The 21,897-nt window shown below is 37.1% G+C and overlaps 1 protein-coding gene across 1 annotated transcript; it reads left to right on the top strand.

The window, feature by feature from the left end:
* Positions 1-16,902: 16,902 nt before the first annotated feature.
* On the top strand, positions 16,903-19,147 carry col8a1a (collagen, type VIII, alpha 1a). The gene is made up of 2 exons (XM_066641255.1): positions 16,903-17,128; positions 17,232-19,147. The coding sequence occupies exons 1-2, from the start codon at positions 16,903-16,905 to the stop codon at positions 19,145-19,147; spliced, it is 2,142 nt and encodes a 713-aa protein (XP_066497352.1).
* The last annotated feature ends 2,750 nt before the right edge of the window (positions 19,148-21,897 follow it).

Genomic DNA, 21,897 nt, shown 5'->3' with positions numbered 1-21,897 from the left:
TCACCATGAAGACTGTGCCTGTCTGATGTGGTTATGTTGTCTGGATTGGTCAGATGATCAAACAGAGATGATGTCATCAACACTTCTTGAGGCCCAGGTACTGGAATGTTGTTGACTCAGGCAGAGAATTATGGGTAGTGTGCACGAAGAGACTTTAAGGAGTGAGAGCCCTGCCAACTACCTCACAAAGTCACAATAAACACAACTAAACACACATCTCACTCACCCACATCTGTAAACACCGCACACACAAATAAAGGACCATTACAGCCAATGTCAATTTGAAATGACTGTCTAAATTTGCACAAAAATGAGTGTGAAATAGATTATCTGATATTCTAAAAGAAAATTCACAGATTCAATGAACATGAAACACAGATTACTGCACAGCCACAGATAGAAGGATAAATGAACAACATGACAGAAAAGTGTGTAATGTGTGTCTAAAGGAGGAGCAAAGTAGCACTGCATTGTGAACTGCATTAGTTCAGCATTCACTGTACACATACACACAAACTGCCTCTTTGTGATTTCAGAAATAGTGTATTTACAAGATTTGTCACTTAAACAACAAAGACACAGTTTCCATAAAAACCTGCTGACTTAAAATCACACCAACTCACTTCCATATAAATGCATGAGCAAAACTTAGCTTAAGTGTTCTTGATTGATTAATATGATTAATTTAAAAACACAAAATTAGTTTTCAATTATCACAAGATCATTTCCTTTGGTTTATTATTTTCCTGCCAAAATGCAGTCATCAGAAATTTTGGTAGTAAATGAGATAAGATAAAATTAAATAACAAATAAATTACAATTATATTGATATTTTAGAGAAATATATTGCAGTTAAGGAAGTGATCTACTGTAGATTAAATACTAATAAGTAAAAAGGTGTTGAAAGGAAAATATTGGCACTATTACATTTACTGGCTAATTTACTGGTATAATATGTATGCCATATTCCAACTTTTTTATGTAAAGTCAACACTTCAAAGCTAATATACGTTATATATATTAGTATGTTTTATGGACCAAATCATCTTCTACAAACTACAGCCATCTTTTATAGTGACTGTTGCAGGGTTAGACAAGATTTTCAGAACAGTGGGAAAAATTCCATTCATTCTAATAAGAAAGTGAAAAATTTAATTGAGTTTCTGCTAAATTTTAGGGCGGCACGGTGGCGCAGCAGGTACTGTCACAGTCACACAGCTCCTGGAGGTTGTAGGTTCGATTCCCGCTCCGGGTGACTGTCTGTGAGGAGTTTGGTGTGTTCTCCCCGTGTCCATGTGGGATTCCTCCGGGTGCTCCGGTTTCCTCCCAAAGTCCAAAAACACATGTTGGTAGGTGGATTGGCGACTCAAAAAGTGTCCATAGGTGTGAGTGAATGTGTGTGTGTCTGTGTTGCCCTGTGAAGGACTGGCGCCCCCTCCAAGGTGTATTCCCGCCTTGCGCCCAATGATTCCAGATAGGCTCTGGACCCACCGAATTGGATAAGCGGTTACAGATAATGAATGAATGAATGAATGAATGCTAAATTTTAGTATACAGTTAAAAATGCTATCCTACTAATGCTGCATAGTTCACATGACATTAGCTTAATTGCACAACTCAAAAAGCTACATCCACTCTATCTGAACAAGGAGACTTTTCAAACACATACAAAATAATATTCATTTTAGCTGAATATTTCACAATAAAATCAGGTATATAGACAAAAAAACACAACTGTTATTTGCTACAGGGTGTGACTACATTCTTTTGTAAAGCTAGTCCAACCTCACAGCAGTAGTCCTACGATTTAGTTTTTCTAAGTCTTACTATGTTCAGTATAGAGTATACAGTATTTATAAATTAAAAGTCTAAATTTTTACTTACAAAAGCAAAGAAACTAATCCCTGTGTATGTAAGACTATTTAAATGGCAACTGGGACCCCTAAATCATCAGAGTGACAGGTTTAAATCTGTATAATGGTGGCTTTATTATGGTTTTATTGGTGTTTTATTATACGGCCACTGAGCAATCTCCAAAAATGAGAGACCAGAAAAGTAGAACCATGGGGGGCCAGACCACACACACAGAGAGACAATGTATGCACACATCTTAGTGATTGAGGCCAAAGAAAGAGATTTAAGTAAATGTTTCAGAATAATCAACAAAGCTGTGATCTACCACTCAGTGTGTTTGTACATGTGTGGGCATCAGTGTGTATATTTAGAAAAGTAAAAATCTGAGCTGCAGAATGATGTGAGCTGTACTCCCTAATGGGGTCATTCACTGTCCCAGGACAGGTTCCCATGGTGATGAACGGTTGCCAGATTGTATTCTCTCTGCATTCCCAGGCTGCTGTATGTAAAAGGGAGCAGCTGTTAGAATTAACCTTTTGCAGAATTTTACAGCCACTATTGACAACACAGTGCCTGAGTCTCTGCACCCCCAACAACCAAACTGACCCCTGCCAATTTGACATAACCAACCATAAAATGTACAAATGTTTACAGGATGGTCAGATTCCTTGCCATGCTGTATCCATAATTTAAGCATAGAATTAATATGATTATAAAAATATATGTTCTAACCAATACTGTCTATTTTTTACTTATATTCATTGCCCCAATATTAAAAATAGTTTTTCCAGAATTTTTGTTCCCTTTTTTTTACCATTGCTTGGTGATTAAGATCAATTGAGTCCATGACAGGAGAAACAAACATCAAGTATAATGCCATTAAAATTGTTAATCATTTATGGTCAGAGTTTAGACTTTTGAGAAATGTGGTCCTTCGTTCCCTCTCTGTCAGACCCTCTGTTTCACTCCCTTATGGCCAAACAAAGAAACAGATGCTGAGCCTGGTGTGTTTGAGGGACAAACATACTCACAGCTAATTGAGTGTGGTGTGTGTGTGTGAGAATGTGCATGTCGGCAAGGGAGAGTATGTGTGAGTTTGTGCATTTGGGGGGGAAGGTCTTCTGTTGGACAATATCACTCTGCTGTAAAACTATTACAGCAGCCCCCTTTGATCAGTGGCTTTGTTTTGTAAGAATATATAATGAATATTTATTCATTTATATCTGGATTAATTTATATCTGTAAAAATTGCAATGAATCTGAAACTGTTAAAATGTCTAATTAATCTTTAATTAATTTATGACAAGTTGTAGTTGTAAATATTTGTAACTGTTACACTGTAGAAAATATATTCAAAATATTTAAGCAATATAACACAATGTAATTAACTGATCATTCATTTGTAACAATGCACAATCCTAACCTACAACAAATACATTTGTAATGCATTTTTTACATTTATTTTCATTTATTTTCTTCAAAGTGGAGTCAATTGTTAATAGATTTGAAAAAATAAAGTGTTGTGAATTTTCCATTCATTTTAAACAAAATGGAATGTATCTTACAGCTGTAGTGTGGGTTATTTTTAGAATTTCTCACAGTGCATTCTTACCTTTTTGGGCACTAAGATGAAAGTGATTAAGGTGAAACAGCAGAAACCTCCACCTGGAAGACAGAAAAACACTCTTTCACATTTGTTATTTAATGAATGCCTCATCTCACTCACTAATGCTGCCATTATTGAATCAGATGCTCTCACCCACTCTGCAAACCACAAACATCTAACAATTAGGTCTCAGCTAAGAGAGGCAACTGGTTGTAAATTCAATGGAAACTCTACTCATCTGGTCTTGGTCAGCTAGTGTTCCATTTTATCACTACTGAGCATCTTTCTACCTAACAATTAGGATATAAAATGCTAATATCCCACTGATACGTTATTTGCATGTGTATGGGTTTGGCAAGTAATAATGTGTAAAGGCTGGCACATTATACTGACTCTTCAAAATCTGTGATTTCTAGCATTCTGATAAAAACAGGACACTGATCCATCCAGGCACAGACATAGGCAACCAGATCCATCAACATATTGTCAAATAATCATGTGCTTAACTTTTCTCTGAATTAAATAACAGCTTTGTGACTTGCATACTTTGCACACCACTTAAAGGATCATGAACAAAATGTTTAGTTTCTTTGTGACTTAATTAACTTAATATCTGCAGACGTTGATTTTTGTATACAGTGTGTACATTTACTTTTGACGTTCTTGTATTGCATGAAAAGTTCAACTGTTTAGCAATCCAGTGAAATTCTGTACAAAACATTAAGATTAAAGTTAAGATTAGGATTAATGTAAGTGTTCAGATCATGTGTTGAGGCTATGTTTAGCATTTTAATATGTGTTAGGTTAACACTTAATAAATAAATGTTGCACTGAAAACAAGGAAACATGGGCATCTGCAAAGCATTTAAAGTGGTGAAGCTTACGTAATATTTCCTTGCTAATGTTACCTCTGCCTGCTTACTTGGACCTAGGACCCACATTTTTGAAAAGCTGCTTTGTGACAACACCAGTTGTAAAAGGGCAATAGAAGTCAATTGAGTTGAATTCAACTGACCACCAACCGGGTAAACGTTAAATTGTGATATATGATTCAGCACACCTTCTGCACTTATGTCTATTATCAGAAAAAGGAATAAACCAAGATCCAGTAAATCCCAAGTGTGTTATAACATAATTTTCACAAATTATTAAGATTTTACCACTCACAAAAATAATTTGGAAAGGCAAACAAATATCACTGCTTAGATTCCCTCTTAAAAAAATAATATTGTCTTTTTGAAAGTAATTAACCTTCTGCTGAAATGTTCTACTTCACCCCATACTTTCCCTCTTTTCTTTCTCCTCCCTTCTTGATTGACTCCTCCCTAATGGAGATATAAAGTCAGCATGTGTGGAGTGCTGTTTGTTTAAATACACTCAATGGTCCAGTCAGTTGGTGAGGGAGATTGTTACTAGGATTTTGTGTAAAGACAGGACCAAAGACTAACCTGTATATTGTCACTCTTGACGAGGTAAAGGTAAGGCATATTACATTCTTTTTTCTCTCTCTTGTTCTTTTTCTCTTTTGTAAGCATTACTTTTAACTTTGTCATGGTTAATGATGTGTATGTTTATAATTATATGTATGGTCAATGTGCTACATTAATATGCTACATTATATTTGTCTAATGATTTTAGTCATTGAATGGTTGCTTCAGCTTAAATTAACTGTGGTTGTACAAACCATTTCATCTTGGCAATGGGTGAAATATAATGAAATATAGTTTCTATGGTTGAATTCACTGACATTGTGCTCAGTGAAGCTAAACTTGACTCTAGAATCAGCATGATAGGACCGTTTTAATAATGTATGTTATCTTGTGTGAATGGCTGAAATGGTAATAACATAGAATGCAAATATGTGAGTAGAAATATAGCAGGTGTTTAAAAATATGCAGAAAGGGGCAATCTCACTAAAATATATGTAACTAATAAGTGAATACTACTATGCAGTTAGGTACTAGCTGTTGTTTATGATAAAGTCATAGCACACTTAGATGAGTACAGTCAAAAAATCCTCAGCAGCAGTGTGAACAAACTCAGAAGTTGCAACTTTGATCACTGGTTGTTTTTGAATTGTAGGTGCCATTAATAGTACCAGTAATTGCACTGCTGTAGAGCATGTATTAGACATCTGGACTCCAGCACTACACACACACTCACAAACACACAAAAGCACACTCACTAAAGCTGGCAGGCTCCTGCTGGGATTCTCACTTTTATTATCAGTTAGCTGTAAAAGATGACACCGCGACCCTGAAATGGAGAAGCGGAGAAGAAAATGATGATGATGTAAAAGATGAACCAAACTGAGTGAGAGGAAGAACATACATAATGAGTTTCCTGCTGCCGTCTAGCATGGTTTTTGTCTCTTTTGCTACTGGACACAACACTCAGCAATGGAAGTAGGCCAAAGCAGGAAACAGAATTAGGCCGGCACACATTTAAATACTGGGGAATGCATTTTAATCAAGTAACTTTAGTTTATTTCAGTATTTATCTCACACTGTTTGTCAATACTTTTATTATGGCTTGATTCATATCAACATCAAGATGAATTATGTTGAATTATATTTATTATCATCTAGATTTCTGTAATTGTGTATATCCACTAAGAGGAATGAATGGATGAATGAAAAAGACACTAAAAACCATGAAGATGTCACTCCACTTATGATGAACTCCTAATTTATGATGACTTTAACTAAAATTAAAGGGGCGGCCATGGCCTGGTGGTTAGGGAACTGGACTTGTAACCTGAAGGTTACTGGTTCAATCCCCATAGCCAGCAGGTCATGACCGAAGTGCCCTTGAGCAAGGCACCTAACCCCCATCTACTCCCCGGGCACCGTGGCTGCCCACTGCTCTAGGCATGTGTGCTTACTGCCCCCTAGAGTTCACTAGTGTGGGTGTGTGTGCATGTAAATGTGTGTTTCACTGCACGGATTGGGTTACACATAGAGAACAAATTCCTCTCTGTGCAAGCACAATGGCCAATAAAGTGATTCTAATTCTAATTATAAAAATAACAATAATTATGCAGTGAAAATGCAGTTACTATAAATAATCCAAAAATGTAATAAGTCATTCCAATATGTAATATTTTATGTGACCCATTTAATTTTGCTTAACAGTATTACCTTTTTTGAGAGGTTTATACTCTTTTGTTCCAAATTACTTTTTAAGTATATTAGTCACACACATATGACATTATTATTTTGAGATTAGTCTAGAAAAGGGGCTATTCAAACTGTGAGTAACCCAACAGTTACTCTAACTGTCCATGTTCTCCCATTGAGAAAAAAATTAATTCTATACTATATATTTGACAGTTTTGTAGTTTCAAAACTGTGTACTACAAACATGCTTTTAAAATTAATTTTAGAACTTACTTACCTTTTTTATTTTATTTTATATTATTTATATATTTATTTTGTGTGTGTGTGTGTTTCTGGCACTTGTCCCACTACAAATGTTGCACTTTTGTTTCTAAGCTATGAAACTTTGGAACACAGGTCAAAATAACAAAAGAATCCACCAAGTTACACATATTCTCACCTTGGCATATTACTGATGATTACACATTTTTTTGTTACCTCCTTGATCCGTGTAGACAAATCAGAAGAAGTGGAATGTGTAAACAGAGTGACAGATAGCAGGAGATCCTGGAAAAATAAAGATAGTTCTGTAAACTTTCATTTTCTTGACCCAGCTGTTTCCTAGTAAGCTCTAACATGCTTTTTGTGCATTTGTATTTGTATATTTGTGAGTGTGTTATTAACCTGCAATATTGGCCTAAGGAGATGTTGATTTTATGAGGTTTGCACTGACATGTTGCCTGGAATTCCAACAGAGCCTGAACAAAAGCTAGAGCCTAGGTCATTATTTAAAAGGGTGGTGCAAGTTGGGGGGCTGCTGTCGGAGATTGACCATTGGATATGAATGGAGTGTAACTTGTAAATCATGAGGTAAGGGATCACAGAGAGGGGATTGATAAATTGTGCATGGAGTATTAATGATCAGAAATGGGTTGATGGTTGTGCACAGGTGCTGGATCCACTTAAATAGGTTCCAGAAAGCATGAACTCCAAATATGGGAAGTGCCAGATCTCGCACTAGCTCAAATTATGCACAGCACCTTGCAATGTATGGGGCAATCACCCCACACTACAGAGCCTGCAACACCCATCTAAATGTATTCAACGGCACCTCCTTGTAACCTGTGCAACCAATGTCTACAAACCAATATCAAATAACAGCAATGATAACCAAACTGTTCCCAAACTGTTCCGTTTTCGTTCATATACAAGAAACAAAAAAAACTTTATAACACTGCATGTCCTGGACTCCACCAGCTCCAGTGATCTCAGTGGGTGGTGATGGAACCCTGTAGTCTGGGACTTCACTAAGTAGACCTGTGATGGACTTTAATAAAGAAAATATAACTTAATAAGTAACATTTGTTTATCTAATTACCATAAGCTGTATGCTATTCATGAACATGTCTATGAAACGTGGAATATTCTTTTGGGGGTAAGTTAACAATGATATTTTGGTCACATGATTGCTCAAGCTTAATAATGATATCTGATGTCTTAAATAGTCTGTTACAACACCTTTTACTTTATATTTTGCAGTTTTTTAGTGAAATCAGAACTGGGGTTCCCCAAAAGCTTTGTAGTATTAAGATTGTTTAGGATTAACCAGGATGATCTTAAAACTATGAAACATTTTATTTCATTATAGATATTTATATAGATAGAGTAAACAGAGAAACTGTGTTGTCAGCAATGCATTTTCTTTTAAGACAGGGGCGTGATGACCAAAATGTAACTCAATATTTATTAACATATTGTATGTCCTGGAAGAGAGAAAGAATGCTGTTAGAAGTTTAAAAAAAAAAAATTCACAGAAACCTGACATTGTTTTGATGTATTTAGTGTGTGGTATGTCCTCCCACTAATTTCCTAATTTCCTCCTACAATGTCTTTATGTGGAGGGTGAAGCTTAATATCATCAAACAGCTCATAACAATTTGGACATATAGAGACAGTTTTCACACATACAGCAGGCTGTTATAAACAAGATTTTGTTTAACAAGAATATTGTTTGGTATTTTGTGCTTTTCAAGGTATTTATTTCACTTCCTTTTTTTCAAACACATGGAGACAGAACTAGAGAAGAACATGTCAGACCAGCATTTGAACAATGTTCACCAGTTTCTTATTTGAATAATCTGTACAATTTTTTAAAACTTTGATAAAAAGCATATAATATCACAAGTATTACACTGTTGTCTCTGTAGTTAGCTTAATTGGTGGAACATTTACATTCTTGTGTCTGGGGCTACTGCAACATTTATGGTGCATGGAAGATTCGAAAAAAATTGAAATAAGAAGTTTAATTCAGTTTCATATTACAGAAAAGTGAGCAGTGGGTAATAATATATGCTTGTGGAATGCTTCTGAAGGCAGATGATGCCCTAAACATCAATAAAGTCCAGCAGCACTCCTCAGATTTCACTGCAGACTGGCAGACCTGTCTACAGAACACAGCTTATAGCCATGAAGCACTACTCTTTTTAATTTGTGTTCTCATGATGTATCAGGCTCTGGAAAGGTTGTTTCAATTCTTAGGGGAGGACATAAACCACTACACCATGTAACTAAATTCCAAGGATGACACGGTGTAGGGGTAAAAATTAGCAATTCAATTTAGCAATTAATATTATATTCCTCTCCAAATTTCTTTTGTGGCTTTTGGCCAGGGTGTGAAAACCCCTGCACTATGTTATACAAAGCAAAATTGAAGAAGCAGACAAGTACCCTTGCCACTTCTATGGAACACAGGCCAGATCTCATTATGTGTTTGAAACATTTTTGTCTTTAGCTCACCACTGGGATGGTGTATTGCCGCCCTCCACCCAGCAAAGCAGCATTTAATTACCTACAATAGAAATAACCTTAACTCTTTGAACTCTGATCATTATGTTAGTCACTTCTTTAGGGTGACATATAAGTATTAATATATGAAATACTTAGCCTACATATTAACCAGCTTCTTATTTGTATTTTTGATGGTGGAACTGTTGCACAAGCTGATTATTGCTCTGTTTCAAACCACACCTGACAGCGCTTTATGTTATATATTACTGAATGCCCTTCTGTTAATGATTAAGTCTTTATGTAGTGTGCATATGAGATTTTAAAAGCTGTTAATCTGAGCACTATGAATTAATTCATTAATTCATTGTCTGTAACCGCTTATCCGGTTCAGGGTCGTGGTGGGTCCGGAGCCTACCAGGAATAACTGGGCGCAAGGCAGGAACACACCCTGGAGGGAGCTGTGTGACTGTGACACTACCTGCTGTGCCACCGTACTGCCCCAGTATGAGTTAATTTGCTAAAAAAAAATACCTAATACTGCAATACAAAAGAATAACATTATTACACTAAGTAATGATATTCTGTAAGTCAATGTCTGGGTTTAACCCTTTCCAAATCCACCCCAGAGGAAGCTGCAAAATGTTATACAATAAAATTTGGCTGTCTATGAGGAGGCTGCCTCTGAAGAAGCTGCAGAATGACATACAATCATGCTTTGATTCTTTAGAGGCTGCAGGGCATTATTATATAACATTCTGTAGCTCCTTCAGAGGCAACAGTCATAACGTGTACAGGAATGTATAACTTCAGAATCTGCCTGATTTATTATCCTGTTACATTATCCTCCATTAAAGTAAAACAAAATACTGAGATGTTTGCAGCACTTCCAACAGGTTTTGAAACAGAATGAACTGTACAGTTAAAAAAATGAAAGTTATATTGCACATTTATTCTTTCAGAGTCATTTCTGGCAGAGAAGGCAAATGAGGGTTAAGCCACAACTTTACCTGTTTATGGCTTGGTATTTTAAAATCTCCGCCCAATTCATTTTAATCAATCACATCCATCCCTGCCTGTTAGCTGGTAACAAATTATTTTCCCTCTGCCTCAAAGTCAGTGCTGCCTCTAGAACAATTTGAGTAGTGATTTTGCACACATCCTGAGAGCACAAGTGTTTCCTCTTAAAGAGCTGAAGTCAAAGACCCTGTGGCATTCCTGTGTGAGAATCACCATCTGCTTGAGAAAGGTCAAAGATCAAAGCTGTTAATCATATTTAAATATCTGTAATCCCTGCTTGAATACAAACATCAAACCTGCTTCAAATTCAATACTGCCAGTCTAAACACAGACTTGAAGCAAATCTAATATTATGCAAATCTGCTATATCCCAAAACTAGTAAGTTGTGGAATCAAAGCTCCAAAAATTACACAGAAAAAAAGGCATAGCTTAGATCATAAATATGATTCAAGTTTCAAAGATTTTATATGGAAGAGAAGAGAAGAGAAATGACTTATCAGTCAGTGTGCTTTGGTTTAGACCAATGCTCAGATATCTGAGTATTGTCCCAATTGTCCGGAAAGACAGAAATGGTGTGACATTCTGTAAATGTCTTAATTTATTTTATCACATTCTGCAGCATCTATAGCCCACATGCCAACATACACACGCAAGATGGACATGCCTTTGATAGGTTATTGTGCATCTACCCAATAATTCATGTGAAATGGCAACAAAATGTATAATTCATAATGTCTTTTCCTTCTGTAATGTGATTAATTTTCAAGAGAACATTGGGCATCAACAAACTGTGAAGAAGAAATCCCCAGGATCATTTGTTGGACCATCTCAGCTTTTTTTTTTTTAAATGTGTTGCTGGCATCAAAATCTATTTCATTTTCAACGGTTGAAATGTCATCTTTGTACTATATGCTAACAACCATAAGGTTTAGGTGATTTGCACATCATTACATTGTGTTTTTATTTTCATTTTGCACAATGTGCAAACTATTTAGATGTGGGGATTGTATTAAAAAGGTCTCTGATTTAGCTGTGTGATAGGTGAAAGCATTAGGGGTTTGGGGAAAAATATTATTATTGGTTAACATTATTTTTCATTTGTTAATAAATTAATGATATGTATTACATCATATCATACATTGTTCTTAATATCACCAGATGAAAGGATTAACAATGTTTTTTTTATTTCAATGTTTTAAAATATTTTCTTTTCACTTTAAATTGCTTATTGTACTAACATACTATGTAATCTGAGAAGAATGAGTGAATGTCAAAGGTCTAAGTGCAGTAAAACACAGATGCAACCTCACTTGTACTTCTAAAGTTGTCTGAGGCAAACATTGTTGACCTTTCTAAATGTTCATTGGTGGAAAAAAACTGTCACAGTATTTAAGTATTATATATGTAAATTCATATATTAGGAAAATAACATATAAAAAATGTAGTTTTTAACATCTTACTATTTTAACTTTATATAGTATATTGTATGTAGGTGGAATGGTGTAATTATATTTCAAAAATCAAGTTTGTTTTCTTTTAACTGTTTCCTTATCCAACAAAACCTCTTGTGTGGCTGACTGATGCACAAAATTAAATTAAATTGTTCTTAAATTAGAAGAAAAGTTTTCTATTTATTAAAAATGCTACCTCAGATGTGTGAAAAGGTAAGACAAACAAGGACACAACAAAGAATATTGCACTTAGAAAATGTTGCATGTAATTGTCCATCATTCAGCCATATTTCTACTATATAACAAGCGCACATTAGCCTAATCCATTGATATTTTATGCTCAAGGATTTATGTTTCTTATTAGGGGCTTAGTCACACACAAAAAAATTATTGTCATGTTACATCAGCATTGGTGCTGTCACAAACAAATCCCTAGATTATGTTAATTTCAACTTTCAGCTAAACTTCAGCTAACATTAATGGCTACACATTCCATTTAAAAAAGTCAGAGGTTCTTCAAAGAATTGCAAATGATTGTTCTATGACAAAAATTAATATTATGAAAATAATATTTTCTGGCAAATTTGTAATTAAATATGTGTTATTAAAATTAAATAATTTGCAAGTGTAACAGACTAGAGAAAGAAAATATTACATTTAAAGATTTTAAATATAACATAATTCTGATAAGAAAATTTTGTAAAACAAAATATTCTCCATATAACAAAGTACAATAAAAATCACACATTTTCACAAAAATGTTTTGGATTTTTACACAAAAACTAATTAGCTTTTTTATATTTTGAATGTGGTTAAAGCATTCATTAAAACTAGTTTGGTTCTGAAAGAAACGAACAGAGCAATCATATTTGAATTAATCTGAATGAGAAATTATTCTACGTGTTTGACTAGATACAGTTAGATCAGTTTTGGGGGCACAAAGCAAAATATAAATAAACATGATGTGCAAATAATGTGAAAATAGTACAAAGACAACATTTCAAATTTTGTACATGAGATATGTTTTAGGCGGCACGGTGGCGCAGGTAGTGTCGCAGTCACACAGCTCCAGGGACCTTGAGGTAGTAGGTTCGATTCCTGCTTCGGGTGATTTTCTGTGAGAAGTTTGGTGTGTTCTCCGTGTCCGCGTGGGTTTCCTCCGGTTTCCTCCCACGGTCCAAAAACACACGTTGGTAGGTGGATTGGAGACTCAAAAGTGTCTGTGGTGTGAATGTGTGACTGTGTGTGTTGCCCTGTGAAGGACTGGCACCCCCTCCAGGGTGTGTTCCTGCCTTACGCCCAATGATTCCAGGTAGGTTCTAGACCCACCGTGACCCTGAACTGGATAAGCGGTTACAGATAATGAATGAGATATGTTTTTGTCTTTTTTTATATATGCCTTTTTTAAATTTGATGCCAACAATATGTTCCAAAAATGGTGCAATATATATAAGTCTGTCTTTAAGAGATTCAGGGACTCTGTGTGCATGGGACAAGGCCCAAAATCAACACTTGCTCTCTGTGATCTTCTGGACATAATGTGTTAAAAACAGAAAAGGTTTTATAGTAGAAATCATTGCATAGGTTTAGTAAAATTTCTCAGTATCACTGTCTGTGAACACAGTTCATATTCAAATGTAAGTTAACACATAAAAAACATATTTAATCAAGATAGAGAAATTCTGCTGCCTTCTCTGTGCCCAAGCACATTTAAAACAAGCCTAGTTTTGTCTGACAGCCATTAGCCATATAGCCATTGTCACGTTTCAAAAACAGGAAAGCCCAAAATATATACCCTTGTCATTGGAAGGTCTAGAAAAGCTTTGGACATTCATAACAATGTCTTTTGTTTTTTATTATGTGATTGTGTTGTACAGAAAATATGGAGGACAGGACTAATAAATGCAGAAATGAAAAAAGGAACACAAAGTTTTATTCATAATATATAACACCAGCATCAGTGTTTTTCTTGTTCATTTTATTTACAAATTAATACCAGATGACCTACCACCAAAGAATAAAGAAAACCAAGAACATATTGTTGATTTTAAGAATTACAATTACTTATTTATTCAATGTAACAGGTTACAGTAAAGCATGTGAAGTTTATTGTGCACTCACATGAAATGAGCTTGCAAACAGTGGAGAAATGTAACTAACACAGACCCAAATACAGCACCAGAAACACACACATATGGAGTGTGCTCCTGTTTTATTTCCTATTATTTATTTATATTAAACATTGTAAATGACCCTGTCCAGCTCCACTGGGTGATAACTCTGTGTTTGAGGCTCTGAAAACTCTTGAGTTTTTCCTGAACCCTGGTTCAATGACTGAGTGCGTGCAGCAAAGCAGGAGTGTCGCAGAGCTGAACGCAGATGGAAAAAGGACAAGCTGCAGGATTTACTTCAACTTTTAGAAGACTGCTGGCATTCTTACCAGAGCACTATCAAAGAAGTCAGGAGAGAACACTTGTCAAAGTTTATTATGGCAAATTGTCATAACCCACGTGTGTTAAGCTTGTTTAAAAGCATAGACTCTGTTTTTAAGGCCAAACAGCCCTTCTGTAATAACTTTCTGAACATTGTTATTGATAAGATTGCTATTGATAAGAAGCCTTTAGGTTCTCCTTGTGATGCTATGCCTCCTCACTTTCCTAAAGAGATTTTTCATAGTACAGGGCAGCAGGTTCTGGCCATTATTAACAGCAGTCTGTCTTCTGGTGTTGTTCCTGTGAGTTTTAAACATGCTTTAGTATAACCCCTGCTCAAGAAACTGGCCTCGACCTGGCTACCTTTTATTTCCAAAATGTTAGAGAAAGCTTTTTATGCTCAACTGAACTTATTTTTGGATGAGCATAATACACTGGATGTCTGGTTTTAAAACCCTGCATTAGTAAAGAGTCAGGGTTTTCAATGACATCATCCAGGCCAACTATTCTGGTGACCATGTAATTCTTGTCCTGCCATATTAGCTTTCTAGTTGCAACACTTAGTGGGCATTGGTGGTAGTGCTTTGAAATAGTTTAGATCTGATGGACAGAACTTTGTGTGTGAGTTTTGCTGGCTCAGAATCCTCATCAGCTCTCCTGTCATATGGAGTTCCACAGGGCTCATTTTTAGGACCACTCCTTTTCTCAATTTATCTGCTCCCACTGGGCTCCATCTTGAGAAAACATGGCATTTCATTCCATTGTTTCGTGGACAAGAGCCAGATATATGTCCCTTTGAAGAAGAAAGGTCTCTATTAAAGTTTTCTATTAAATCACTTCTGTTATGTCTTAATAACATTTCAAACTTCATACTTGGGTTTTAAGATGGACAGTGATTTTAAATTGGACCGCCAAATTGGCACAGTAGTCAAGTCCAGCTTTTTCCACTTGAGGCAGCTGGCAAAGGTGAAGCTAATTCTTGCACACGAGCACTTTCAAACAGCACTTTCATCACATCTGGATTACTGCAATGCACACTATTTTGGAGTCAGCCAGGCCTTCCTTGACTTTCAACCCAGCATGAGACTTTTGCTCTTGTTTTATTAGTTTTTACTGTTTTACTTGTTTTATTAATTTCTCTTTACTGTTTATTTTTATGTTTTATAATTATCAATGTACAGCACTTGGTTTCAGCTGCTGTTGTTTTTAAAGTGCTCTATAAATAAATCTGAGTTAAGCTTAATTAAGTGACTGAAAATCCACACGCTCACAGACGAAGCTACTCTTTTTTGGTTCCAGCTCACGAAATGGAACTGTTCCAGTTCCTCATTGGTGGAAAAGCGCTATGTGAAACAAGGAAACGAGGAATGAGGAACCGGTACAGTACCAGTTTGTGAACTAATGTAACAACAGTATAGTAGCACCACTTTGAGAAATATGGCTGAACTAACAGCAGAAAATGAAATAACTTTCCTACTCACGCATGCACATTTCAACACTAGGGGTCGGTCAATCAATAAGGGAAAATGTCTCTTCTAGGACAGCCTAGTAGGTGGTCTGGCAAAAATGGAGACTAAGTGGAAATGTCCTGTGGTCCTGTGAGGTTTCACATGGCATGGGTGATTCACATATATGTGAAGGCATTGTTAAAGTTAGAATATATGTTCAGGTTTTGGAGCAACTTGCTGTTGTCCAGACGTTTTTTTCTGAGAAGGCCTTGTTTATTTCAGTAAGACAAGGCCAATTCTCATTCTGCATGTATTACAACAGCATGGCACCTTAGTAAAAGTGTCTGGGTGCTAAACTAGTACAGGCCTGTCACCCATTCAAAAACAACTGGTGCATTATAAAATGAAAAGTCTTCAGTGGACCAGCTAAAATACTTGCTTATTTTAGCAAGACAATGCAACTCCATATTCTGCATGTGTTCCAACAGCATTGACCATAGCTAAAAGAGCGGTATTAAGCTAGTTCAGAGCAACTGAAAAACAACTGGTGCATTATAAAACCAAAACCACTAGGGAGACCCAATTTGTTGAGCAGCTAAAATGCTATAACAAGCAAGAATGCAAAAAAAAATTCCCCTTTCAAAACATCAGTGGCTGGTCTTCTCAGTTCCAAAACCTTTATTATATTATATTGTTATTTTAAAAAAAATAGTTGATGCAACACAGTGGTAAACAAGCCCCTGTCCCAAATTTATTGTTGCTGTAACACACTTCAGTGTTTTTAAGACAAACACATTGTAATGTGTTGCTGGCATCAAATTTTAAATGGGCAAATATATATATATATATATATATATATATATATATATATATAATTCAGTTTCTAAATATAGGGTTTCAATTATTTGTATATCAATGCATTCGGTTTTCATTTACGTTTTGCACAGCATCACAGTTTCTTAACAGTTTATTAACTTATTGATTGTTTGACTGATTAGTTAACAAATTTACAGGTTAAATATTATTGTTTTTCCTGACGTCAAAAGGACTATTTAAATAGTTACAAATATTGATATTGATAACTGATATACTGAATAATCAATTAATAGGCTTGTATTATAAAAAAATAAAATTGACAAATTTATTATTGTAAATATATTTTATGTTTTTGATTTATTGATATATAGATTGATTGATTTCCTCAGGCCATGGCTGTGGCTCCTCTCCTGTTGGTTTTGGTGCAAATGGCACTACTGCCAACTGTTTTTGGAGGGGCATATTATGCGCACAAAGCACATCATCAACAACATCAGCCTATGCCACAGATACCTCACATGGGCATGGGGAAAGAAATGCCTCACATGCAGTACCCACACTACAGGAAGGAGATGCCACAATTGCCTATGCATATGAATAAAGGCAAAGACAAAAAGGGTGTGTAAACAAATATATTTATTATCATTGATAAATGTATCAATTATATTTTGTTGTTATTACACTACAGACCATTTGAATAATCTATCTATCTTGCATTTAGGTGAGACCATTCCTAGGGGAGAACAGGGTGTTCAAGGTGAGATTGGACCACAAGGGCCCCCTGGACCCCAAGGGCCCCCTGGACCCCAAGGGCCTCAAGGCACAGGTTTGCCAGGCCCTCCAGGAAATCTTGGCCCACAGGGCCCTCCAGGGTTGCCTGGATTTGGTAAACCTGGAATGCCAGGAAAACCTGGCGATACTGGACCTCCTGGACTTCAAGGTGAACAGGGACCTTGTGGAGAAGAAGGTCCACCAGGTATGACAGGAAAACCTGGTCCCCCTGGACCACCAGGATTGCCAGGAATTGGGAAGCCTGGTGGACAAGGACCATCAGGACAACCAGGAATCAAAGGAGAGCCAGGGCACAAAGGCCTACCTGGTTTGCCAGGTTTGCCTGGACCAAAAGGAGATAAAGGAATAGGACTACCCGGACCACAAGGACCAAGAGGCCCAGCTGGATCTCCAGGACTGCCAGGACATAAAGGACTACCGGGGATAGGCAAGCCAGGCATGCCTGGTTTGCCTGGTCCTGTAGGTACACCAGGAAACCCTGGACAGCCAGGACCACCAGGCCTAGAGGGTCCACCTGGTGAAAAGGGCCAAGAAGGGCCACAGGGACCTCCTGGAATTGGGAAACCAGGAAAGGATGGCTTACCAGGACTGATAGGTGCTCCTGGTGATAAAGGATTACCAGGTCCACCAGGTTTGCCAGGGAAGCCTGGATTACCTGGATTTGGCAAACCAGGATACCCTGGCCCAAAAGGTGAAAAAGGAATTGGAGGATTACCAGGTGTTCCAGGACTAAAAGGAGACAAAGGATATGGAGGTTCACCAGGTATGACAGGACCACCTGGACCTATTGGTCCCTCTGGACTCCCAGGACCAATGGGACCTCCAGGAATTGTGGGTTTGCCAGGACCTAAAGGAGACGTAGGTGATGATGGACCAAAGGGGGAACAGGGGCATATAGGAGAGCCAGGGCCTTCAGGAATGCCAGGCCAACCAGGTCAACCAGGTGAAGTTGGTGAGCCTGGGCCTCGTGGACTACCAGGACTTATAGGTCCCAAAGGAGAAGGAGGAGAAAAGGGTGAACCTGGGTCCCCTGGTCCATCCGGACTGCCTGGTCTAAAAGGAGAAGTCGGTGAACCTGGTCCAGAAGGGCCACAAGGCCTCAATGGCATTCCTGGCCTTGTAGGACCAGGAGGACCAATTGGCCCACCCGGGCCACCTGGGCCTAAAGGAGAGAATGGGCCACCTGGCCAAGCTGGTCCTCCAGGTGAGGGAATTACTGGTGCACCTGGGGCTGTTGGTCCACCTGGTGGAGAAGGCCCAGTTGGCCCTCCTGGCCAACCAGGCAGTCCAGGGCCCCCAGGTCCTCCAGGACCCCCTGGACCACCTCTGTCCCCTGATATGATGGGCGTTCTGTCTGAGATGGGGCCAGCCCTTGATGGAGTTAAAGCTGGTGGGTACAAAAAAGGAAAGTACGGTGGTGGAGGTGACACAATGGGTGTTAGTGGTCTAGAGATGCCTGCTTTTACTGCACAACTTACAACTCCCTTCCCTCCAGTTGGTACACCAGTAGTGTTTGACAAGCTGCTATACAATGGGCGACAGAACTACAGTCCACAAACAGGAGTGTTCACCTGTGACCTTCCTGGTATCTATTACTTCTCATATCATGTGCACTGCAAGGGGGCCAATGTGTGGGTTTCTCTGTACCGGAATGGAGAGCCTTTGATGTATACATATGATGAGTACAAGAAGGGCATTCTAGACCAGGCATCTGGCAGTGCTGTGGTTCCTTTACAACCAGGAGACACAGTTCACATCCAGCTACCATCTGACCAGGCTGCTGGACTCTATGCAGGGCAATATGTCCACTCCTCTTTCTCAGGCTTCCTACTTTACCCCATATAGGCCATAATGGATGGAGGAATAGTGTGTGTGAAGAAGAGAACCAACCAAGGGAAAAGGAAAAGATTGATAAAATTTTAAAAATACTATTATACAATTCTTTCTATAAACATCACACAAAGAAGAGGCTCTCAGTAAACTGTGTTTATAATTTAATACCGGCAATGCTCCTTTCTACATCTATGTGAATGTATCATGTTTATACACTCAACATTATCCCAAAATGATTTAGAAAATATCTAAATGCATATTGTTTTAAAATTCTACAAATCCATATAGCTTTTCAAGGAGAGTTACAAAAACATAACATATTTATATACAAACCACATTTCTAGAAAACATGGGACATTATGTAAAATGCAACATAATGAAGAATTTGTTCATTCTCTTGAATTATATTTAACAGATAAAATCACAAAATCTTTTTCAGAGTTTTCACTGACCAACTTGATTGTATTTTGTATTTGATGCTTGCAACACAATAAGCAACACTTTTAACCATACTTAATATTGGGAAAAGATTCAGGGAATTCAGAAAAATCACAGTTTGTGTAGGGCTAGGCTAAAAACTACTGTTAAACATGCATATTCCTCACACCCACTAGCATGCTACTGGGATAAATATAGCAAAGGCTCAAGAGTACTTGCAAATTTGTTGTCACTTAACATTTGCCACTGCATCCAGGAATGCAACAAGAAACTTTTATGCAAGGAGAAAGCAATACATCAACACTATGCAGAAATTAGTCTGAAATAGAGTGGAATTGTGTGCAGTGGTCAGTTGAGTCCACATTTTCAGGAAGAAGTCTTTGTTCCAAAGACATATGTTATAGGCAGGTTATGAGCACAAAACACAGCAGCAGCAGCCTATGTATGCCACAGTAATCTCATATGGACATGGGGAAAGAAATGCCTCACATGCAGTACCCACACAAATGTTATAGGCAGCAATAGGGTATTATTGATATTTATACTGAGATTTTACATTTAGACTTATTATACCATGAACATGACGACAATGGTAGGCCCCTCATAGAGTACGGCTTGACTAACTTGTCTGAATAGGAGACTCAGACAACAGTAAAAACTAATGACCAGCTAAGCTCTTGTATTAAACAAGAATGGACAAAACATTCACTTGCAAAACAGCAATAATTATTATTCTCAGTTGCCAAATGATAAAAAATATATTTACAAAATGTCCCAATATTTCTGGAAATGTTGAATGTATTTTTATCTAGATTGTGCCTCAAAGGAGTTTGAACTTCTGTGTTTTTAAGACAAGTTATTTTAGAACAAATCTCCAATTTAAATTAATTAATTAAATTAATTGTTCCTACATGTATGTACTGAAAATATATTGATGATAATGAATAATGATTGTAAGCTTAAGAAGTACCAAAAGTACCAAACAAGTGTTTTTTTCCCTGTATTTAATCTAACTGTAACGTATTTGCACATTTGTTCTGTTTTTACACAAACACTGAGTGGAAAACAAACCATATTTTGTGTGTGTGTGTGTGTGTGTGTGTGTGTGTGTGTGTGTGTGTGTGTGTGTGTGTGTGTGTGCATGTGTAATCACACACATCTGTGTTTGAAGTGATATGATGGATTGTTGAGAAAACCCTCTGATACCACAATGCAAATTTTCACTTTAAAACCACTGAATGAAGCCTTTTAGAAAAGAAATTCAATTTTGGATTTTCAGCCTTTGCTCAGACCTAAACAGTTATACAATTAAATCTGTATCATCACATATTCATTCATTGTTTGTAACCGCTTATCCAGTTCAGGGTTGCAGTGAGTCACTGGGTGCAAGGCAGGAACACACCCTGGAGGGGGCGCCAGTCCTTCACGGGGCAACACACACATTCACTCACACCTAGGGACACTTTTTCTGTCCGCCTAACAGTGTGTGTTTTCGGACAGTGGGAGGAAACCAGAGCACCCAGAGGAAACCCATACGGACATAGAGAGAACACACAAACTCCTCACAGACAGTCACCCGGAGTAGGACTTGAACCTACAACCTCCAGGTCCCTGGAGCTGTGTGACTGCCACACTACCTGCTGTGCCACCATGCAACCCTCATCACATATATACACTTAAATAATTACGTACTTTCCAAAAACCTTTTGAAATATAATTTCCACCATTTTCTAAAATGTATTTTAATAAGCTGCACATCCCTTTTATATGCTTAAATATATGTTTCTACAATGGGAGGAAAATACTGATTGTCAGATTTAAAATGGAATAAAATGACTTAAGAGAAGATTAGGAGAGGATTATTTTTAATTGTTCATATGGTGCTAAATTTGTGTAATCCAAGATGCATTGAAATTTAAGTATTTTTACTGTTTGCCTTTGTTTGCCTGTTTAACTTTATTTGCCTTTTTTAAATAAAGGATTTACATCCATTACTGTGTCTTTCCATTGCACTGTTGCATTCATTGTTTACTTACATGCACACAAATGCAGACAATCTGACACTACAGACAAAAATCACAATTTCACACCACAATTAGGGATTTTTTAATCAACTGCATCTCTATTATTTGTTTTGTTGCCTGAAACCTCATGTTTAAAGCTTAGTACACACTCTCTATAATGAATGAATTCTGCTAATTTAAATGTGCACTTATTGCTGATACAAAAAGACAGATTGTACAGAAATGCATGAAACAATCTGGAATAACCTATTAACCTATTAACCTAGAGATTAACCTAACATGACCTTATGTTTACTATGC

This window comes from Hoplias malabaricus, chromosome 12 (assembly GCF_029633855.1).
Source record: "Hoplias malabaricus isolate fHopMal1 chromosome 12, fHopMal1.hap1, whole genome shotgun sequence".
Classification (NCBI taxonomy): domain Eukaryota; kingdom Metazoa; phylum Chordata; class Actinopteri; order Characiformes; family Erythrinidae; genus Hoplias; species Hoplias malabaricus.
This window is presented reverse-complemented; position numbering and strand designations above follow the sequence as displayed.